This window comes from Alosa sapidissima, chromosome 12 (genome assembly GCF_018492685.1).
Source record: "Alosa sapidissima isolate fAloSap1 chromosome 12, fAloSap1.pri, whole genome shotgun sequence".
Lineage (NCBI taxonomy): Eukaryota > Metazoa > Chordata > Actinopteri > Clupeiformes > Clupeidae > Alosa > Alosa sapidissima.
This window is the reverse complement of record NC_055968.1, coordinates 12,891,875-12,914,374: the sequence shown is the minus strand read 5'-3', so window position 1 is coordinate 12,914,374 and position 22,500 is coordinate 12,891,875. Positions and strand designations below refer to the sequence as shown.

The following is a 22,500-nucleotide window of genomic DNA, read 5'->3' as shown; positions in this document are numbered from 1 at the left end:
TCTCATTCTTCTGAGGTGTGTGGGGGAGAGAAGGGCAACACTTAAATGCCAGACATATGCTTTTGAGTCAAGAATTTGTCTATAAGTCTCCATGTGTATGTGGCATTGTGTTTGCTGTACAGTATGTGTACAATTTTGAATGTGTATACAGTATGCATAGACATAGGACCATGTTTGTGTGTGTGTGTGTGTGCATGCATTTGGTGAAGGGCACAGCTTACAGTAAGTTAATATGAATGACCGTGCAAATACAGGTCAATGAGTAAATGATTGGAAACAGGAGTGTTCACCATATGTCTGTGTGAGTGTGTACTGTATATTTGTGAGTGTGTATATTTGTATGTGTGTGTGAGTGAATGCTCTGATGCGTGTGTGTGTGTGTGTGTATGTGTGTATGTGTGTGTGTGTGTGTGTGTGTGTGTGTGTGTGTGTGTGTGTGTGTGTGTGTGTGAGTGAATGCTCTGATGCGTGTGTGTGTGTGTGTGTGTGTGTGTGTGTGTGTGTGTGTGTGTATGTGTGTGTGAGTGAATGCTCTGATGCGTGTGTGTGTGTGTGTGTGTGTGAGTGAATGCTCTGATGCGTGTGTGTGTGTGTGGTGGGCACTCACGTGAGTTGGTGGAGGGCGTGGTGGAGGTGACCGGCGTCAGGTTCATCTGGGAGATGTCGAAGTCGTCGCAGTCATCCGCGTCCTGCGCCATGCCCACACGGCTGAAGTAGCTGGTGAAAGCGTCCGTGGTGCACTGCAGGTTGGGCTGCTCGCTGCCCTTACGGGCCGGCATGGCCGGCGGCTTGGCCATCTGGAAATCCTTGAACATCTCCTTGGTCATCTTCTGCCGCGACCGGTCCACGCCGCCGTGCTGTGGGCTGGACGAGGCCGACGACGAGGAGCAGGGGCCTCCGCCCATGGCGCCGCCCGTGACCCCCGACGGTCCGGGCACGGGCGGCGTCTCACAGGACGGCGGCATGGCCATGGGGGTCAGCGTCTGGAACATGGCGGCCGGCAGGGGTCCCACCGCCTGCGTGGGCATGAAGGCCGTCGGCGAGAAGGCGCCCGCCGCCATGGCCGCCCACTGCTGCTGCGTGGCGGGGAAGAGGTTGGCCTGGCCCCAGATGACCGGCTGGCCGCCGGGCAGCACCTGAGCCATGGGCACCGGGGACTGCACGCCGAACGCCAGCGGGGTCTGCGCCGCAAACGGCTGCTGCGCCCAGTGTCCAGGCGGCACGGCTCCCATCGTAACGTAACCTGGAACAGAGAGAAAGAGAATGAGTCAATACAGGTACATCATCTATTAACAGCTTGTCATTTAGCATGGAGCTGCTGCATGACATGACTTGCAACAGTCAGTATAAACTTCACTTGGCTTTATAGCTCACTCAAAACAACATTTCCACTTATTCATTTAGCATCTTCCACTAAATCACTTTGAGCAGAAAAATTATTCTCTTTCCCAGAAATCCTAGAGGCAATCTCTCTCATGGCTTGTTGGTAATAGTTTTTGTCTGTGCTACAATTATACCCCTCTTTTTCACCAGATGTTAAATTCAGTAAACTGAGGTACATCATGACTGACTAAATCCTACTTCACGTTCTGTCATACAGAACTTGACTTCTGATGCTTTCTCCTCACTGATATTCTGGGTTGGCAGATCCAGATTTAAAATTCACGTTGATCTCTGCTGTCATCTGCCATATTTCACAGACAGTTTCGTGACAAGCCAGTCTGTTTCTCTGTACCTGGGTGTGCAGCCTCCCTTACAATGAATCACTGTACGAGTGCAGCCCATAAAAGCAGCCCACAGATGCGTTGTCCTGTTTGCCTTCAGAAGTGTGACTACACTGGACGAGGTTGACCAGGCTCTTCTCCTTTACTGGAGTAGCCTGGCCTATTTCTCATCCTAGCTCGCTCACTCGCTCACTAGCGTGGCCCTCTTTATGGCCAGAGTGTGGACTCGGGCTGTCGTAATTACAACGTACAATGAGTGCAGCCCTTAATGAATAGCGAGAGATTTAAACAAGGTCATTAAGATATGTCTTCCTTTTTCCCCTCTGATTGAGCGTGGGCGCACATTTGCACTGCGAACCTCAATCGTATCTCTGCCTCACGTCTAGTCGCACCATGGCATTAGCAAAGGGACAGAGATCCCCCAGGATGCTCTGCTATCCGCTCTGTTTTGTCAAAGCTGACTTATCTCACATTTTCTGCCTGGCTTCAGAACGAGAAATGAGGGGCCTTTAAGAACTCCATATACTGTGCATTCATTAAGCATCAACAGTGACAAAATGGCGGCCGGCAATAACAGAGAAGGCACTTCTAAAAGTGAAAATAGGCAGCTGTACCCAGAAAGGCACTCATCAAGCCTTCAAGAGCAGAGAAAGATGTTACAAGATTGAGGCGGTACAGAGCACAGAAAGGAGACACATTTTTTGATAAAACTGACTGCCTCTGACTTCAGGGACGCCTCAGCACTGACGCAGTAAGAGTAGGAGCACTCTGAAGAGCACTCTGTTCATCACGAATCCGTGGAAAGTCCTATCCACCAGCACTCCTCTGAACCTAAATGAATGATTCATTGAACACATATTTACAGTAGTCTGAAGATTTAATTGAGACTGGAGAGGGCAGAGGTGGGCTTACAGTTGGAGGCATAAATCATTATGTTTATCTGGGGCTAAAGATCAATGCAACGTTTGCTTTAATCATTATTTGATGAAAACTGATTTAATAAGGCTCGTGTTAAGCGCGCAGCGGTAGGCCTTGGCTGAGCGGCTCAGGGGTGCAAGTGGGTTTGCGGATACGAGTGTGTTATCTTGTTTTGTGTACTGGCAGTTGAGGAGAGCTTGGTTTGTCAGCGGGAGGTCTGAGAGCTGTTGAGAGATGGGAGAGTCTCTCTCCAAACTCTGTCAGTCAGTTTTCGTCAATCTGCGAGCGACAAAAAAAAAAATACAAGTGACAGTAAGCGACTCAACGCGTGACAAAACTGTCAAAGACGCTTCCGATGAGCCCGAGCAGGAGATGAGAATGAGATGTATTCTGGATTCATAGAGATCTGACTGCTGTTTATTTTGCCATGTGTTCCACACACTCGTACACACACACACACACACACACACACACACACACACACACACACACACACACACACACACACACACACACACACACACACACACATACACACACAGACAGACATGTGGATCTATCTGTCAGTGAATGAGATGAGGAGCAGGATGCACCTGGATCCTCTGTAAAAGGCATCGCTTCCTCCTACTGTCCCGCTGTTATTTTCCGTCTTGCGTTGTTCTGCTCGGGAGTGCGAGAAATAGAGCTTCTGCGCCGGTGGTGATGTTGAAAAGAAATTCAATTACTCTTTTCTGTCTCACTTATTTATTTATCTATTTTCTGTGTGTTTTTCTTCCCTTCTTAATCTGCCCTCAACAAATGCTGCAACACTGTTCTAATTTAATACTCTCCCCCCCCCCACACACACTAAAACCTGTGGTGTTCTTTTTTTCAATCGGAAAATAACTTGGACATCTAGAATAGCCACCTTCCGCCTTACCGGAAATAGCCCGTAAAAGATTTGTTTGGGCAGGTGGGCTCGTGCCCAGTCCCCCTTGTTTACCGTGCCAAGTGTCGGGGAAGGGAGCGGTTGATGGTGCAGGGTGGGGGGCGTCGGGCACAGACCGCAGGCGCGATAAATCATGCCGTCCCGTGCATTTCAATGGCATTCTGTTTACATGCCGAGCTCTAAGTCAATCTGTCTGTGCCAGATGTCCCAGAAGCATCAGCAATTACCAGAGAGCTGGGCACACCGTACACTTCACACAGGCACGCACACACACACACACACACACACACATGCATAAACACGTTCGCGCACACACACATCCTAGTCCCCCCTAACCCTATGTTGGCTTCTCCTCCAGACACTGTTGTGCATTCAGCCCTCGCCTCCTTTCCGCTGTTCCGGACGCGCTTCCATCAGTGTTCAAAATGCCTCTGGTCCAACAGGAGGCCCCTGTAGCTATGCTGTGTCATGCCAAGCTGTGCTGTGCAGTGCTATGCCCTGTCTGAACCATGGCTGCTCTAACGAGCACTCCCCTGCCTCTTGCAATCGGGCGCTCCCACATAAACACAGCACACCTCATCACCAGCTCAGCCCCGGCCCAATCCAATCCCCCGCCCGATCTCCTTCTCCTCCTCCTTCTCCTCAGACATCCATCTACCTTTCCTCACACTCGTCAGTGCAGTAGTCCAGCATTCATAGCCCCCCCTCCCACCCCTCCACGCCTACCTGTCTTTGATCTGTCCTGCAAATTTACTCTGAAGACAAACAGTGTTGTGCCGTTTCCTAGGTAGAGATTTGAACCCCGAACCCTCGTACCTCCATCCTGAAGGAGCACGACCCAGTGGAGGGCACTCCAAATGCAGTGAAATGGGCAAAAGGGAAGAGAAATAGGATTCAGCGTTTGTCTCCTGTAAACCCCCTTCTAAGAGGCGGGGACCGTCCATGTGCAATGGCATTACAGACCGGCCGGGAGAGAGGAAACAGCCGGCAGGCAACGCTGCTGCTGCTGCTGCTACTGCTGCACCCACATAAGTGTGTGTGCTAGGGGCTGCAGTGACAGAGGCTCTGGGTCTAAGCAATTGCGAGACTGGCCTTGATAAACAAATGTGGAGTGGGGTGTATTCGAGACAGAGCTGCAGGGGCCCACAGACATGTAGGCATGCACACACATACACACACACACACAAACACACACACACACACAGACACACAAACACACACACACACACAAACACACAGGCACATCTGAAATGTGCTGTGCTCAACCAAGGTTGTGTTTTATGAGCAAGGGCAACAGACCTGGCTGCTGCAGTGGGGAAGAGATGAGAGGCTGGTTTATCAGGCATGCATAAGGACTGAGCAGCACACACACACGCACACACACACACACACACACACACACACACACACACACACACACACACACACACACACACACACACACACACACACACACACAAAGCGGCCACATAAATGACTAGACAGAGGAAAATAAGCATTTACTCTGTCCTTCCTCAACCCATTATGGGAACTCAGTGTTCAGAAAAGAGCACTATGTGTGTGTGTGTGTGCGTGTGTGCGCGCGCGGATGGACATGGGGGTTGAAAGAGACCGGAGGTTTGAGTGACCTACCTGAGGGGACGGACGCGGGGTTGAAGGGGGCAAAGAGTTCCGACGGGGGCTGGTGGGCCAGCGAGGGGTCCAGCGTGTTGGCCGGAGAGGCAGGAGTCTAATGGGGAGGACACGCAAAGGTTAAAGGTCAAACGGAACAGCTACATACACACACACACAGAGTTCCCTAGAGAACTTTAATCATCAAGAACAACAACACGTTACATTTATATAGCGCTTTTCTCGACACTCAAAGCGCTTCACAGGGAAGGGGGAACCTCACTAATCACCATCAGTAGGCAAATTTACACGATCATTCAATCAGACCACATGGAACTGGTTCCGTGGTTGCCCAGAAGCATTGCTCAGAAAGCTGCCCCATATATCATCAGTTAAAAAGCCTTGCTCTACTTATTCTACAAGTGACCAGAGAAGAATAAGAACCCTCTGAATGCCCTGACCAACACACCGGACATGTTTGCTTTCAAATACTGAGGATATAATAACACTGTGTCATCATTATCACAAGCCAAACCAGTCAGGAAGATTATGATAAAAGCTCAATTAAAAGTCAATAAATCTGAGGTCATACCCATATCAAATCTGACCCAATAGTGGGCGCGCCATTTATCTCAGCTGAAAATAATGGCCCACTAATGGGGCAAACTGCTTGCTTTTGGGAGTCTTTTTAATTATATCATGAAATACTGGCAGTACTTAAAAATATGATTTCATTCTACGGGCGAACTGGCCACCAAAGAGAGAGTTCAACAAAGACGAGGGTGATTTATCTGTCTCCACTTCAACCAAGCTCCCATCTGTCTGACGGCTGCACCACCTCACCCTGCCAACAGTCCACAGGAGTTCAAGGTGGAAAGGACATCCCAATTGGTGTGTGTGAATGAATGTGTATGTGTCTGTGAGTGTGTGTATTATGTGTGTGTGTGTGTGTGTGTGTGTGTGTGTGTGTATTATGTGTGTGTGTGTGTGTGCATGTGTGTGTGTGTGTATTATGCGTGTGTGTGTGTGCATGTGTGTGTGTGTGTGTGTGTGCGTACTTACCGAAGGTGAGGTGATGTCTGGGGGGGTGGACATGTCTCCGAAAAGCTCTAACTGGTTGATATTCTGCAAATGACAGAGTGCATGTCAGAGCGCGTTTAAATGCCACTCACAATGCCCACCGGGCGATCTCCAGCCATGCCATTCACAGTGCTGACAAAAGGGTGCATGCCACCTACCTGCGGGCACACAGCAGCCAGCTCTCTAGCTCTGAGGGGTGAGTCATGGACAATGACGTGGATGAGGAGGAATGATAAAAGGGGTGGTGGTGAAAGGCGCACACACACACACACACACACACACACACACACACACGCACACACACACACACACACACACGCACACACACACACACACACACACACACAAACACACACACACACACACACACACACACACCTACCCATAGGGTGTACCGATTACCAGACAAGCTACACCTTACGTTTGTGGTGACCCTTGAACTGGCCACGCTTCGCCACGCTCCTTACAGTTAGTGGGGACACAGCAAACTCTGGGGCTCCTCCTCAATTTCCGTGCCCACGGAGATAAAAGTCAGCAGAGAAATATGTCCCCTGTACAGCGCTCAGTGGACAGAGACCGCCATGGCGCCTGCTCTGCGGCACAGATGAAATGCCTGTGTGGGCTACTTGACAGCTTAAATAGACCTTTCATCTTTTTCTATAAGCGCTGTTTCAGAGCGCTCAGAGCTCCGGCAGCATAGAGACAGCAGCACAAGCACCCGACCCCCACCCCCCCATCCTACCCAACCCCCCATCCCCCTAAGTTGAACAGCCTATATTTAGCCATAAAAGACTTTTAAAGCTTCAAATACATGGTCAAAGATTTGCATAAATCAAGTCACGGATAATTTCTTATGGGGAAAATGAATGCAATTTCTTAGAATATCTTGTTTTTTTCCTTCTCTCTCTTTCTCTTTCTCTATCCCCCCCCCCTCTCTCTCTGTCTCTCCATCTCCAACTGTATCTTATTTTTTAATTTATAGGTCACATGTAGAGCATGACGTTCTCATTCCACTATCAGAAAATGGATCCGGAGGCGTGACATTTATAGTGGGAAGCAGAATGGCTACACAGCCTTTTAAAATGACTGGCAGAAGATAAGGGCCGCTAACGCGGGAGCCGCCGACACAGCCCGAGTGCTAAACACCCCGGACCCCTCTATATGAAGAGAGGCTTCATTTCTCTCCATCCCACCTCTCCAAGATGTCGCCGCGGGGGGAGAATTGACGGCCCGGTAGATGCAGTGCCCCTTTCCCTCCACCCTAGCCACTCCACCACCCATCTCCTTTTTCGTCGCGAGATAACGGCCGGATGTTATCACTCTGCTATGGGTCCACTGAGCTCATTTTTTATGATTGTGTGTTCCTCAGGGGGTGTAGGGACACTCTCTCTCTCTCTCTCTCTCTCTCTCCCTCTCTCTCTCACACACACACACACACACACACATATGTGTGTGTGTGTGTGTATGTACAGTATATGTACACGCACACACGCACAGCACACACACACCCACACACACACACACCATCCTCCCCCCTGTGTCCCTGGAGGGAGCTAAGCTGCTGACCTTTTAGAACCTGAGTGAAGGCCTCCCCAAAGGGGTCACGCTGTAGGCGTGTGTGTGTGTGTGTGTGTGTGTGTGTGTGTGTGTGTGCGTGCGTGCGTGCATGCATGCGTGCGTGCGTGTGTGTGTGCGTGTGTGTGCGTGTGTGTGTGCGTGTGTGTGTGTGTGTGTGTGTGTGTGTGTGTGGAGGCAGCACAGATGCATGCTTGGATATTACTGGGAAGTCACCTCACAGACATTATGCGGTGCGCCTGAGTGACTGGCATGGCTCCTGGCATCATCAGCTCTTGAGCAAGGCACTGGGCCAGAGGGAGTGAGAGAGGAGAGTGCATCTGGAGGGGTTAGGGTGGCTGGGGGGTGATGGGGCACTGGCTAGCTGGGTCTGAAAGGGTCACATGGGATTGGGTCTCTCATTAACCATCCAAGCCACAGAGGAGGAGAGGAGAGGAGAGGTGTCACTTGCTATTTCACTGTCTGTCTGGGGGTGTGCAGGGAGGATATCCAGGGGCAGTCCACAGCTACAGCTTATGTCTGATGTCTTACCTGGTTGACCATGCCAAGTTCTGCGTCAAAGTCCAGCAAACTGATCTGGCCATTCTGCAAGAGGAAAATGGAAATAGCTGATGGATGAGGTGAAATGAGTTGTAGACCAAAATGGACAGACACACAGACAGACAGACACACATACACACACATGTACACGCACACAGACACACAAACACTCACACACACACACATACACACACACACACATAGGAACACAAAGATGGGTGTGTGGTGGTGGGATGGGATGGGGTGAGGTATGCTTGAATGGGAGGACTATAGGAAGGACTTTACCTGTACAGGTGGGTACAAAGCACTCATGACCATAAATACATCTCCGTGTGGAAGGATACAACCAAACTCACACACAGCACACTGCATTCACACGGTCATGGTCTGTGTTCAGTTCACCCTCATCTCTCTCTCCTGTAGAATGCAACACGTCCAAAAGGCTCGGCATGATATGACGCGATGTTTGTTTTTCTCTCGTTGGACTCGTTTATAACCCACCTCTACCTCGGGGGGTTTTAATTGTAGGCCAGAGACATGAGTGAGTCAACAGAATGCACATATTTTACCGGCCTGTCAACATTTAATGGGAAAATAATGCGATCATATGGGCTTCCCGGGAGAGAGATAAGGGGGGAACGCACATGGACCATGAACAACATCTGCTATCCAGTCATTTACAGCACCACTGTAAAGTCAGGAGAGATGGAGCGGGGGGGGGGGGGGGGGCAGGAGGAAATGAAGGGGGGGGGGTAGGAGTAGGGAATCACTGAATTGACAGAACAGAACAGTTAAGACACACAACTAAGACACACAAACCACAGCTCAGTAAATTTATATACACAAAAAACACACAAATATGTTACATATGCAAAGAACATACACACACACACACGCACACACGCACACACACACACACACACACACACACACACACACACACACACAGTACACACAGAAAGACAGAGCACAATACCACCACCACAGCACAGCACACCCACACGGACAGACTCCAGACCTGTCAAAAGGCACTAATCTGACAGGCCCTTTAAAGCTCCCTGTTCCCCTGGTGTGAAACAGTAAACACGGAGCCAGAGTGACAGGCAAAGGGATGCAATTAAGAGGGCTGTCCTTGGAGAGCGATAAGGACTAATTCTAATGAAAAAGTGGGGAGAAACAAGAGTCAAGCCGGCTGCCATTTCTGCACTCATGCCAAGGGCTTGGACAGGGGCCAGGCTGAATAAGAGAAAGAAAGAGAAGGATAGTGCGCAAGAGAGAGAAGGAGAGAAAGAGAGAGAGAGAGAGAGAGAGAGAGAGAGAGAGAGAGAGAGAGAGAGAGAGAGAGGGCACGAGGATGACAGAATGAGAATAGTCTCCACCGCTAAACTGAAATGGGATAAAAATATAAAATAAAAAAAAAACATGAAACATGCCAAATGTACACAGTGAATGAGTGGAGACATGGTTTAGTTTAGGGACTTTGTGGAGCTTTTTGTCTTCTTGTGCGGAACTCTTTCTTTTCCCTACTGTACTCTAGCCTACCGGATGCCCCTACTGTCTATTAAAGGAGGCAACCTTGACTTCCACGAGCAGGGGGTAAAAACAAATAAATAAATGTGTGATTTGTGTTTACTGCCAGCCATTGCCAAGATGATGTTGCTGGCCCGACCTTGAGCGGGTTCTGAATGTCGCTGAGGCTTCAATGCACGTGCACCGCCTGACTTAGAGCCGGTCTTTACTGGACTTGCTCGGGCCACTAAATAAAATAGCAGATAGATTACTGGCCCGAAGGACGAGATCCATCAATCTGTTTACAGGCCCTGCGGGGGCGAGAGGGTGGGTGGGTGGCTGGGGGGATAGTGCGGCACAAGGCATTGTGGGAAACCAGGAATCCCAGCAATCTGTCTGTGTGAGTTGTGTGTCAATCTCGGAGCCCCTGCCCACGCACGCAAACTCCGACCGAATATACAGCTCCCCACAGCCATCTATCTCGGAAGGAGTGCTGCGCCGCTTATAATTGGTTTCCCACCTTGCCAAGCCTGCCAGTCACTCGGGAAAGTTCAAACACACTGATCACTGAGCGAAAGTGATCCCGACTGCGGCGCGGAGGGGAAACTGCTGTTTGACACACTCTCCCTCCAACAGTGATCGCTCTTTCATATTCGATTCCCTAGTCTGTTTAGCGAGGCAATTTTATCTTAGTCAGCCGAAGAAGTCTGGGATGGAAACGGAAATTCTGCCAGTGAGGTTTTCTTTTTTCGTTATATTTCTGTGTGAGCCATTTAAAGAACCCATTTTATATCATCAGGCAAAGGAATTTCCAATATGCCTACAGAGAAATAAATACTCCAAGATAACCAATGCTCCTGTCTCTGTGGCCTCGTAACACAACACATGTTCTAGTGGCCTAAGCTGCTGGGATCTGATGTAAAGGTTTGGCTTTATGCTGCTTGCCCCCCCCCCCCACATGTTCTAGTGGCCTAAGCTGCTGGGATCTGATGTAAAGGTTTGGCTTTATGCTGCTTGCCCCCCCCCCCCCCCCCCCCCCCCCCTCTGCCTACTCCCCTTGTCTTCTTAGTCACAACTACCTATCAATTAGCTGTCTCCAGGGAGATGGTAATTATCCACATGTGTGTGTTTTGCATACGTTTAATGCAGCCCACTTAATTAATGTTGTCTCGCTAATCTCCCATTCTCTGTATGATCACGCAGACACTTCAGCTTCCGTTTGGAAAAGCATTCACCAACCTTGTCTGGTTTTCCAAGTGTTTCAAACCAGTTGAAAGAGCCTAATCTCTCCTTTCACTCAATACATGTGGAGCGAAAAGGTTACAGATCAAAATAGTTTCGAGTGTATGATTTAATCAATACTTTGTAATTAGAGTGAGTTGATTAGGTTGTCACAAAATCGGAAAAATATATTTCAGTAGACTGTTTTTGGATTACTAAATATTGTTTATTATCCATTGTGAATAATGCTTTTGTTGTGGATTTATTGGAGTCAGTCCCTACAAATGGTGGCAAAAAAAAACAAGACAAAGAAGGGAAAAGGAAATGTTAAATTAAAGGAAGCAAACTGCAATGTGTATGTAAATTTGTGCAACTTGGCGTGTGTGTGTGTGTGTGTGTGTGTGTGTGTGTGTGTGTGTGTGTGTGTGTGTGTGTGTGTGTACTTGCATGTGTGTGTGTGTGAGAGTGTGTACTTGTGTGTGTATTTTGTGTTGAAACATACTCCATTGCTTGAAAACAAATCACAAATATGACAGATGATTGGATTTGCAAATCAAGCACACAAAACACAAGCAAACGCAAACTTATGAGGCATAACCATTCTCAGTACAGTGGCTTGTGTCTTTTTACACTGCAGTATCACAATGCCATATTCTCAGCAGCCTAATCCTCTTTGGAACGGGCTGGATCACACTGTTAAAGACTCCATGCCCACATCAACCCGTCTCCACGGGCAGGGTTATATTATGGGATGGAGTTTCCTTGCGTGGGGCACAACTGTGGGCAGAACCACACAGGGCAACTGAGGCTTTGATAACAGGGCATTGTCGACCATCACACGCACCAGAAATAAAACATCAGACACAGAAGATGAGGCGGAGGACAAGTGGGCAGTGGAGAGAGAGATGCAGGAACAGAGTGGAAAAAAGAAAGAGACAGAGGAGAAGAGAGACCTTCCTCAGCTGTCTATCACATGTATTAGATAGTTAAGATCTCGTATAACTTATCTTGAGGTAGAATGGACATCCCCAGCTTGGGAGATAAGGCTAAAACCTAAATCCCAGCTTAGAGGGTTGGGACCAAGGTTTGGCTGAACTACCTGACTGTTGTTTGAGGGAGAAGGCTGTGGGTGGTAGTAAAATTGGCCACTGAATTGGCTTTTTTTACTGTGCAAACTAACTGCCGTCTAAGGTAGACGTTGGTATGGTGGAGAGGGTGTTGAGGAGCACGCTCATGTAGCTCTGACTGAATACACAGAGCAGCTGTAACACCTGAGGAGATGGAGCCACACTGGAGGGCCAACACACCAGCCGTTTGGGAAGAGATAGTGAGGTTACACTCGCTGCAGTTGCACTCAACCGGTGCTAACAAATCTATTCATCAACAACGTGAGGCATGGCATTACATCCATGGATATCCATAAACTGATATCCCTGGTGTAAAACCATACATCTCTTTAACAACAGTATCGATACATTATCCAACGATAATGTGGGTATCGTATTCAGTAATCGGCATAACATCCTCATGCATTGGAACTCTTCCTATCTCTTCAGGATGTGGCTGGAACTTGACCGCTTACCCATATGGATAGCATACATATACATAACATATACATTCCACGGCTAATTATAGACTCCCCATTAATTCTGCAAGTGCTGCCGAGGCATTAACACCATGCATGCCTACGGGGCCCTATATGCTATGCATGCTCATCGAGATACATCAGCCTTCCATCCATATGGGTAGCATGGAGTCACAGAGCACCAATCACCACACAAGCACAACACATGCAGCCACACCAGGCACAGAAGGACCTCCAGCAAACCTCTCAATGACCCAGACTGGGACTCACAGTTAAACCCATCGTCAGTCCACACAGACACACATAGACACACATGTATTAAGCATGGGATTTAGAGCACTGAAAACACAGAGCATCAATTCAGAGGAATCAAAAAGCCAAGGAGGGTAGTTCAGATTCCCACTAGTTAAGGATCAAGGGTGGGTGAAAAAATCATTGGCTAAAATTCTGGGAAATTAGTTAATCATTGCTAGATGCTGATCCAGGACCAGTGCGTGTACGGTCCTGAATCTCATCTGAAGCATACTGATCTGATGTAGATTGATTACAGATCTACACAAACAGCAGACAGTCACTGAAAGCCCATGGAAGCCACAAGAGAGTGATTATCTCATCTGACTTGTGCACCAGATCTGGCCCTAATCTGGGCCGAAACAGGGACATATCCATCTCACGGCGAAGGTTGGGGGAGACAGACAGCAGGCCTGCGTGATGCGACAGACTGAGAGGTTTGCCTGAGGGAAGCACAAAGACAGAGTCACACACAGCTACACTCACTGGGTGCCGCTTTGGAACATCATAGACCCCCTCCTTTTGCTGGCTGGTAGGAACCTGGGGTCAGGCAATTAACCCAACCAAACACACACACACACACACACACAAAGGGGGAAACAAACAAGTTACTTCCGGATAACATGTTGAAACAGCAGGAAGTCTGGAAATCAATCAATCAATCAATCAATGTTTTAAGTGTACCTGTTGTAAGAGTCAATGTCGTTTTAATTAATTTATTTTCTGTTGCATGTTTTTTTTTAATAAAATCACAATTGTCTGAGGATGTGAACTGATTTGTGAATGTTAGCGGAAACATCTTAGCAGTGTTTTTGTGTGCGCTTGTGCATGCGTTTTTGAGTTTTATTGGTTGATTACCTCTAAAGTCTAAAGCACGGAACGGTGCATGCCGATCTTGCTCAGTATTTCTGTGCTGGCACATGTATTTGTTCAGCAGTGAAAAGGGCTTAGTTTCAGCTGCCTCTTCATGCCGTCCAACTGAAGAGGCGCGAACACCCATGAGACTTGCATCAGATGGACAGCTCTAATCCACACCCTTTCTTCTCACTCTTTATTTATTTCGCTGACACACACACACTGACACACACACACACACACACTTGGGTCTGCGTGTGTGTATGTGTGTGCAAGTGTGTGCATGTGTGTGTGCGAGTGTGTGTGTGTGTGTGTGTGTGTGTGCTTCGCCCCTCTCTAATTCTCCATCCTTCTTAATTCTCTTCTCCTCCTCTGGCTGGCTGATTGCTATTCAGCGTGTTTTGTACACACTTCCATTTGAACGTGTCTCTTCCATCTATTTTACTTCAACATCAAACGGCTCGGCTGGTGATTAATAACCCGGCCGCTTTCATCTTCCGCAGGAGGAGGAGGAGGAGGAGGAGGAGAGGAGAGCAGGGAGGAGCAAGACCGCTGCTTACTCGATCGCGCCGAATCAATCAGGCGCCCACGGCATGGAAGGTCAGCCACTGCCCCTCCGTGGGACGACCCGGAGTCCGGCCAAAATCAGTCTCCGCTTGGAGGGCTGGATAGCCTCAGGGCAATGTGTATGAAAGCAGGCAGGACTCTTATTCAGGGTCAGATAGCTTGCCTTAAAGGGGCTCGTACAAATGACTACAGGGTTGACTTGAGTGCATATGCAATTTTCATGGTTCGTCCAGCAATTGAGGTGGATTGAATTTATGCACCGTTGCATGGGCGAGGTCAAATAGTCTTTTACACAACAGAATGTGTATGTGCATAAAATGTTAATTTGAACCCATTACAATCTGTGCAAATTGCTGTTATGCAAGGGGTCAGTGAGAGAGACTCATTTTTAAACACTTTAATTCTAAGTGAAGGGTGAAAAAAGTGGACAATAATATAAACCACTCAGACTGAGGTGACCAATTTAATTCGCTCAAAGAGCCTTCTGAATAGCTACCGCTTACTTCACTGAAGTCACTGTAGAGTAGGCCTAGAGAAACCCATCCGTTGCATAACTGCAGCAAGCCACAGGTAGTGGCAGCACAGTGGCACCTGACAAAAACAAGAAAAAAAAAAAAAGGAAAGAAACTGCCACCTGTTGCCATGGTCACGGGATTCGGAGCACGAGAGCGTTCCCCTGGAGCGAGTCTCTGAGAGAGCCGTCAATGTAAATCACCGTCTGCTGCTGCTGCTGCCGAGTAGCGTGCCGCGCGCCGCATAATTTGCAGGTGTACTACTGGCAGCAGAACAACGAGCCTGTCTGTAGTGGTAACATTCAGAGACAACAGTCTCCGAAGACTCCGACGAGGCATCAGTCAGACGAACAATACCGATGCCGCTCATTATACGCCAACCTGCGCTTATATGGAGATATATATTCATCAGGGCTCACAAAAACAAAGGATTTGACAGGGGTGGCTTTGTTGGGGGGTGTGAAGTTTTTCTTCTTCATTGCTACTTATGTTGTCCAACAGGTGATGTGTTTTAACAAGGCGCATTCTCTTCTTTCATAATGATAACGAGTGCTCTGTGAGGAAGCATGGCAGCTCTAATAATAACTGACAGAATAACCGAGTCGAAAGAAATTAGGGTGAAGACGTGTCTAAAAAACTGACATGGGTGTGCATCGTCGAGAGAATGTTAATTTATGTGATATGTGTTGATATGTAGGGCTTTTTTTGTTTTTAATTTGGTGTACCACCGTAGTCTAACTGCAGAGTGTGTTACACTTCCGTTCGTGAAGCTTTAGAAATGAGAACGAATGGGAGAAAAGGGCCTTGATAGTACCTGATAAATGCTCTCTTCTGATTGGTCACGGATGGGCTCGTGTCCCGCCTCAAACACAATGTACTACAACGTCGGCAGCACAGGAGAGGAAGAGCAGACAAAAAGAGAGGGATAAGGGAAACAGGAAGGAAGAAAAGGCAAAGAAAGGGAAAGAGAAATCTAAAGAAGATAGAGAGCACAAAGATGATTGATCAGATGGAATCAACACCAAGCATTGCCCCTTGGAAGGAGGCAAACAGTTAGCTTCTGGGCTTTGGTGGGTTGAGGGGCCTCCTGGCTGATTGACGTTTCTGTGTGATTAGAAACCCAACTTGTCGGACCATGACTCAGTTGTCGCAGTTGTCGGAGAAACCATTCACACACACCCCTCAACACCCCAACAACAGTCCTACGCTCACTCCTCCAACCCCCGACTCTCACGCACGCACACACACGCACACACACACACACACACACACACACACACAAACTCACACATACTCACACATTCTCAAACAAAACAGGGAATCAACAACACAAATAACAAACCAATATCCACTAAAGAAGATGTCGAGAAAGATCTAATGACCCTGACAAAAAGTGTGTGTTTTTTAACTTCTATCTATCTTTTGGGTCATCAATTCTCTAAATCTAATTGGAACGTAAAGTACCACACAGTCAAGGCAGAATACCAATGTGAAGGCCATTTACTGGATGAAGACCATTTAGCTGAGGCTCCAGCTATGGTTTAAAAACTGCTGTGTCACTGTTCTGGGATTTACAGAGTCTGTGGCTGTACCTGCAAGCAAGAGGGTGGAATCAGTGTCTCTGCATTAGGGAGAGCCAGGTTGCTATGCATAGTTGGGTCATACATATCACGTATGTTAAAATAATGTATGCTCTATCTCTGTCCATTACTCTAATGCGGTGCATTGTTTTAGCTGGAGTTCAGCCTTGTAGGCTTTGAGAAGCCTGAGATTCTGGTGGTGGGTAAATCCTCTCATGAATACAGTAGTCTTTGGCTCCCCAATGCAGCGATCAAATTAAGACACCATTATATCAACCAGCATGCATCATACAGCCAAATGGGGGGTAGGAGGAGGAGGAGGAGGGGGGGGTCTTATTGTATCTGGAGTGAAGCATTAGACATAAGCCATTAGACAAAAGCTGCTGAGATGTGCTGTAGGTAAGGGCGTTACACACCCACACATCCATGTGTGGAGGGTATTAGTGCTGCCTGTATTCAGTTAGGGCAAGAGAGCTTTCTCATCCACAAGAACAATAGCTGGGCCTGGGGTCAAATACCATTCAGTTCAAATGGGATCTGGACCACACTAGACAATGTGTCAGAGAGAGAAATCAAAATCAAGCTGAATAAATGAACAAGCACAGAGATGTTTTTTTGAAAGTATCAACAATAACAAACAATAATAATTCCCCACATCTCAAAAAAGAAAAATATGGTGAAATGACGCAAGAACATGACATACAAATTTAAAAAGAAAGAACAAGAGAAATCAAAGATTGGAGACAGTTATTTGCATTTGAGAGATTAAAAGAGCCATTACTTAGAAGGGAATCCTCCGAACCTCACAAAGAAAAGCGGAGCAATTTGACAGGGCACATTTGAGAGAAAGTGATTAGCGATTTAGCACGCCATGTTACCTGATACACGGGATCCTCAACGTCCTCCTCCAGAATGGTCTTTTTTTGAAAGCGATTGAGTGGCAGAGGACAAGCGTTGATTTGTTTGCAGAAGAGAACAGCGAAGAGGGATGGAAAAGAATAGAACAGGAAAGAGAAGAAGAAACATAAAGAAAAGAGTTACTAATTTAAGACACAAAGAACAAAAGCAGAGACAGGATCAGATACGTGAGTGACAGCTCTGAAAACTTCTCGATCTATAAAAGACATGGGCGACATGTTATTCTCGAGCAGAGCAAGTCCACAAAGTCAGAGCGAACTGAAAAACACTATTCAATTTAGAAAAGGAGCTTATGGAGACTTGACGTTAGTCCTCAATTTCATGGCAGTTCAAACCAAGATGGAGTAGCGTCTCCAGTTCACCTTGACTTTGCTGAACATCAGCACATGCTGCTCATTTTCTCTGGAATATACGCTTAGTCTTTAGTCATCTGCGCAGCATGGATAAAATCAACAAGGACGGTCAGTGGAAAGGGAGATTATCAAGAAAGACAGATATAAAACAAGATATACTGAGAAAATGAGAGAGAGGAAGATAGAGAAAACAAGAGAGAGTGAGAGAAAGAGAGAGACAGAGAAGAGAGTGATAACCATAGGCCAAGCTGCCAATGAAGGTCATTTGACTAGTCTAGCCCTAAACTGACCTAATCATATATCGGTGTCTGTGATATGTTGTCCCAGTCACACTTTATGCCAATAAAGCTACGTATTCTGATGAGTATGTGTCTCAGTGTGTTATGTACCAGGTCTTTGATACTATACATTAATTTACACATGATTGTGTGTGTGTGTGTGTGTGTTTGTGTGTATGTGTGTGTGTGTGTGTGTGTGTGTTTGTGTGTGTGTGTGTGTGTGTGTGTGTATGTGTGTGTGTGTGTGTGTGTGTGCACGTGTGTGTGTGTGTGTGTGTGTGTGTGTGTGTGTGTGTGTGTGTGTGTGTGTGTGATTGTCTGCACATGTGTGTGTGTGTGAGTGTGTGTGTGGTGACAGGCTCACCTGGTAAACAGCCTGCTCACACTGTTTGTCCTTCTGCGCCTTCTTCTCGATCTCCTCTCGCTGCTTGATCTCAAAGATGAGCTGGAAGAGGTCACGCAGGTCAAGGATCACCGGCTCAGCCTGGACACACAGAATGACCCAGAAGAGTGACAGTCTGCTCAGTCCCACTCCAAAACAAACAGGAAAAACACAATGGTGTCTTTGACATGGACCAGTGTGTATTTGAGCCTCTGTATATTTTGTCTGTGTCTGTCTATGTTTATGTCTACGGATAAGACTGAGTCTGCACATTAGAGTGAAGGTTTACATTTAGTAGATGTTTTTATCCAGAGTGACATTTAGTATAGTAAAGAGAGAATATATGGCATAGCATGGTATAGTATGGTATAGTATAGTATAGTATAGTATAGTATAGTATAGTATAGTATATGAATATCAAATCCATGATGACACATTTCTCTACAAGCTGAGCCACAAGATCTAGGCTTCCATACATTGAATGGTCCTGTCAGAGCACTTGAATAATCACTGATAATATTAAAACTCCAGGGTGCAACAGCCTATAGACCTCTACACAATTGGATCATCTGCATGAAGCACAGACTATAGAACTTTACATGATCAGATCATCTCTTTAAAGCGGTGTGACAGCAAAAGGGTTGGGCACATCAGAATGAGCCTTTGTGGGCTACCATCAAAGCTGGAAGTTGGCATTAAAAATGTATCCGGAGCCCGGTGTTCGCCTAAATGTCACTAATACGCCATTAAGCCGCGCCGCTAACGCTAATGGGAGGAGAGCGCTGTGTCCTTCGCTCCGGGGAAAACGAGGGGCTCACTGATGAACCCCTGGGCTCGTCCGCACATCAGAGGGAAACGGCTACACGAACGGACATGAAAGCAGGATGAAAGGAAAGAGAAAATAGGAGAAAACGGGGTGGAGACAGAGGGATAGAGAGATGGAGAGAGAGAGAATTAGAGAAAAAGGAAGAAAGATTAAAAAAAGCGTGTGAGGCATTGAGGTTATAGAAGAAAAAAACATGAGAAAGAGAAAAGAAAGAAAGTGCAAGAGAAGAGAGAGAAAAAGAGAGAAAAGAGAGAGAGAGAGAGAGAAAGACAAAAAGAGAAAAAACAAGGGAGAGGGGGAGCAGGAAAGAAAGAAAAAAAGGGAAGCGAGAGGCAACAAACGATTGCAGGGACCCCTCCATCCGTCTGTGTCACAGTGGGTTGGGTCAGCCGCAGTTCAGCGTTGGGGGGGGTGGGGCTGGGGAAGGATCCGTGTGCTTATCGATCGCCTATGGGGAAATCGATCGAGCCGCCGCAGCAGGGGGAAGGCAGACACTACGTGGCAGGGGCAGCAGTGGAAACAAAAGAGCCCAGAGTCCAGATTCCCAACGCCGCGGAAAAAAAACGGACACGGCCATGATTCTACACATGATGACTACAAACACACCGTCGCACAGCGGTCACAGTCACAGGGCAGCAGCTGAGGCCGCGCACGCGCGGGGGGTGGGTGGGTTGTGGGGGGGGGGGGGGTTCAGTGAGACTAAGTACTGAGTACAGAGTGGCTAAAGATGGGGTTCTCCAGAAAAACTACAAGCTACAGGGCTGCAGGAATGTTCCGCTTGAATCACAGGAGGAGAAAACTGGAAATCTAAACACACATTTGTCTCAAACACACACACACACATAATGTTGCAACATTAACATAAGATGATGACATCAATGAATTCCCACAGATACTCACGGACTGAGCGGTTTTGATGGCCACAAATCGGTGGTGGCCCTCCTTGCCACAGACGTAGCCGAAGGCCCGATGGTCTGTGGTGTCCTTGGCGATGTACGAGATCTCATGGACCGCATGGTGGTGCTGAAGAATCTGAACGACAGAGAGAACCAGGTCTGAGATCATGAAGAGGCCAACAGTGTAGGCAAAAGAGGAAAAGAACGCGGACACAGGGAGAAGCCTTGGAGAACGTTCCAGGCTTACAGCATAGTATAACCGCGAGATACGCAAAGAAACTCATTGGACCCTGGCGGCCTTTTTGAGAGCTCACATTTAAAAAAAAAAAATAATAATCACTTCATCAACCCCTTCAGAGTTACGCTGGAGGTTAAGTAGGTCGAGACACCTCTAGATCGAGTACTTCAAACACGAGGAAACTCTGGACCATGAAGGAGGCATCTTGTGAAGAGGAAACCCATCCCAAGACCCCAGTGAAGAGCTCGGAGCTGATAAATAGGTCACCAACCCAGGATGAGACCAATTCTGGGAGGCAGTAGAAACAAAAGGGCTTCAGTGCTCATGACAACCCCCTGGGAAGTCAAGAGTGGCGAAATGAGAGAGAGAGAGAGCGAGAGAGAGAGAGAGAGAGAGAGAGAGAGAGAGAGAGAGAGAGAGAGAGAGAGAGAGAGAGAGAGAGAGAGGGAGGGGAAAAAAAGCTGTTTAATCTAGAGAGAGTGACAATCAAGTCCTCTGCTATCCCCTCTCTCTGAGACTTCTCATCATCACGTCGCTGGCACAATGAGCTCTTGACAAGCCAAGAACAATGAGCGGATAAGACGCCCGATCACCAGGCATTGGCTCCCCACCCTCTCCAGTCGACAAGACTAAAAATGACATCCGCTGCTACTGACGATAAATCAGGATGTGATCAGGATATGGGTCTCTCTCTCTCTCCACCCTCCCTTAAAAACGGTGTCATAAAATATGATTAAACGTTTATGACAGAATGATTCGATAACACTTTAGATGTGAGTCTTATGTGATGCTGAGCTGAGTGCTGGGGGCTGGTCGGGTGTTTCAATATACATTAGAACTCCATGAGGATGACACAAAAACTGCCAAAAACCATCATCCACAACATCCGTGTTTGAAATCAAGGAGTGCATTTCTCTCTTTCAAAGAGTGTGCGTTTTGTCCAAGACATATGCTCTAAACACATGTGAGGATAGGCGCCTTTTCCCCACAGTAAAAGATTTCTTCCACTATAAACTTTCCAAATTATCCTCAAGAGCTTTGCATTGTACCACACAAAAGAGAAGCATCCATAGAACCTTTCAGGATCCCTGTACAATAGCAAGCAAAACCAGAGAGCTAATTCTGTGGTCCATGCTAATGCAGTGGACAATCACATTGTAATGCTTCCACACGCCTCTCTGAAGAGCATTATGCATTCATTTCTCTAATGCTACAAACGCATGTGAAAAGTGAGTAAATTGTTTTTCTTTGTGGGAAGCAATACAATGAAAAAAAAAAAAACCTTAGGCTTTAATCTCAAAGTTCTTTTAAAGCTTCAGCATCAAGTCCTTCTTTGAAAAAAAAGGAAAAAAGAAGAAGCATCTCTTTCCCTTTTAGGCGGTATAAAATTGGAAGTGGTGGAAATCCTTGAAAGATTAATTACTTGTGTATCCATCTGACAGTAGCCTTCCTCTGACAATTTCACAGAATCTAATGTTTGCCTGGAGCTTACAAAATGGAGTCTGTGTTATCACAGCGGCCGACCAGTGCTCCATCATAATGACCTGTAATCTGGTCCTCTTTCAGACAGTCTTTCAAATTCTCTCTCTGTAACACATACACACACACACACACACACACACACACACACACACACACACACACAGACACTCACACCCATATCTACCCCAACACCCACAAACACTCACCCCCAATGCAGTAGGAAAGAAACAAACAATAAGGAACAGAAGTTCACATATAGGCTATAGCCTACCTCTAAAACTGCAATTCATGTCATTTTGAACACATCCCAGAATGCTTAACCTCCACTAGGTAATCTATATTACTGACTTATTTCTCCAGGGGGCTCCAAGATTTGTTTTCATAGTATAGTAACTAAATGTATGTGAATTTTGCCAATTCTGGCATTCTGGAATTGGACATGACTGGACATCCTATCCTCCTATCCACAGGGAACGTCATTCCACCGACAGGGAGGGCATGCAAGTGAATCCTTTACAACGGGACCAAAGGTTTACTGTCTTTCATAAAGGCTAACCAGCTGCAACACAACCCACTGCTCATAAGCCTCTCAGGCCTCAAGTAGCTGTGTCAGGTCACATCAGCAGGGGAT

The 22,500-nt window shown here is 47.2% G+C and overlaps 1 protein-coding gene across 14 annotated transcripts in view; it reads right to left on the bottom strand.

Annotated features, from left to right (window-relative positions):
• Nucleotides 1-22,500, bottom strand: part of dab1a (DAB adaptor protein 1a) — a 147,046-nt gene that overhangs the window by 23,130 nt on the left and 101,416 nt on the right. For 9 of the 14 annotated variants that reach the window (XR_006035347.1, XM_042112018.1, XM_042112017.1 and 6 more), the window contains exons 5-13: nt 20,154-20,285; nt 18,410-18,529; nt 17,375-17,413; nt 15,731-15,793; nt 13,469-13,522; nt 8,368-8,421; nt 6,244-6,306; nt 5,203-5,299; nt 608-1,243 (exon numbers count right to left, since the gene is read on the bottom strand). Coding sequence is in view for 13 of the 14 variants with exons in the window: in XM_042112018.1 (XP_041967952.1) it covers nt 608-1,243; nt 5,203-5,299; nt 6,244-6,306; nt 8,368-8,421; nt 13,469-13,522; nt 15,731-15,793; nt 17,375-17,413; nt 18,410-18,529; nt 20,154-20,285 (1,258 nt within the window). In the remaining variant the exon portion in view is untranslated. The remainder of the gene's footprint in view (nt 1-607; nt 1,244-5,202; nt 5,300-6,243; nt 6,307-8,367; nt 8,422-13,468; nt 13,523-15,730; nt 15,794-17,374; nt 17,414-18,409; nt 18,530-20,153; nt 20,286-22,500) is intronic. The other 5 variants (XM_042112025.1, XM_042112023.1, XM_042112026.1 and 2 more) reach the window with 4 other exon arrangements.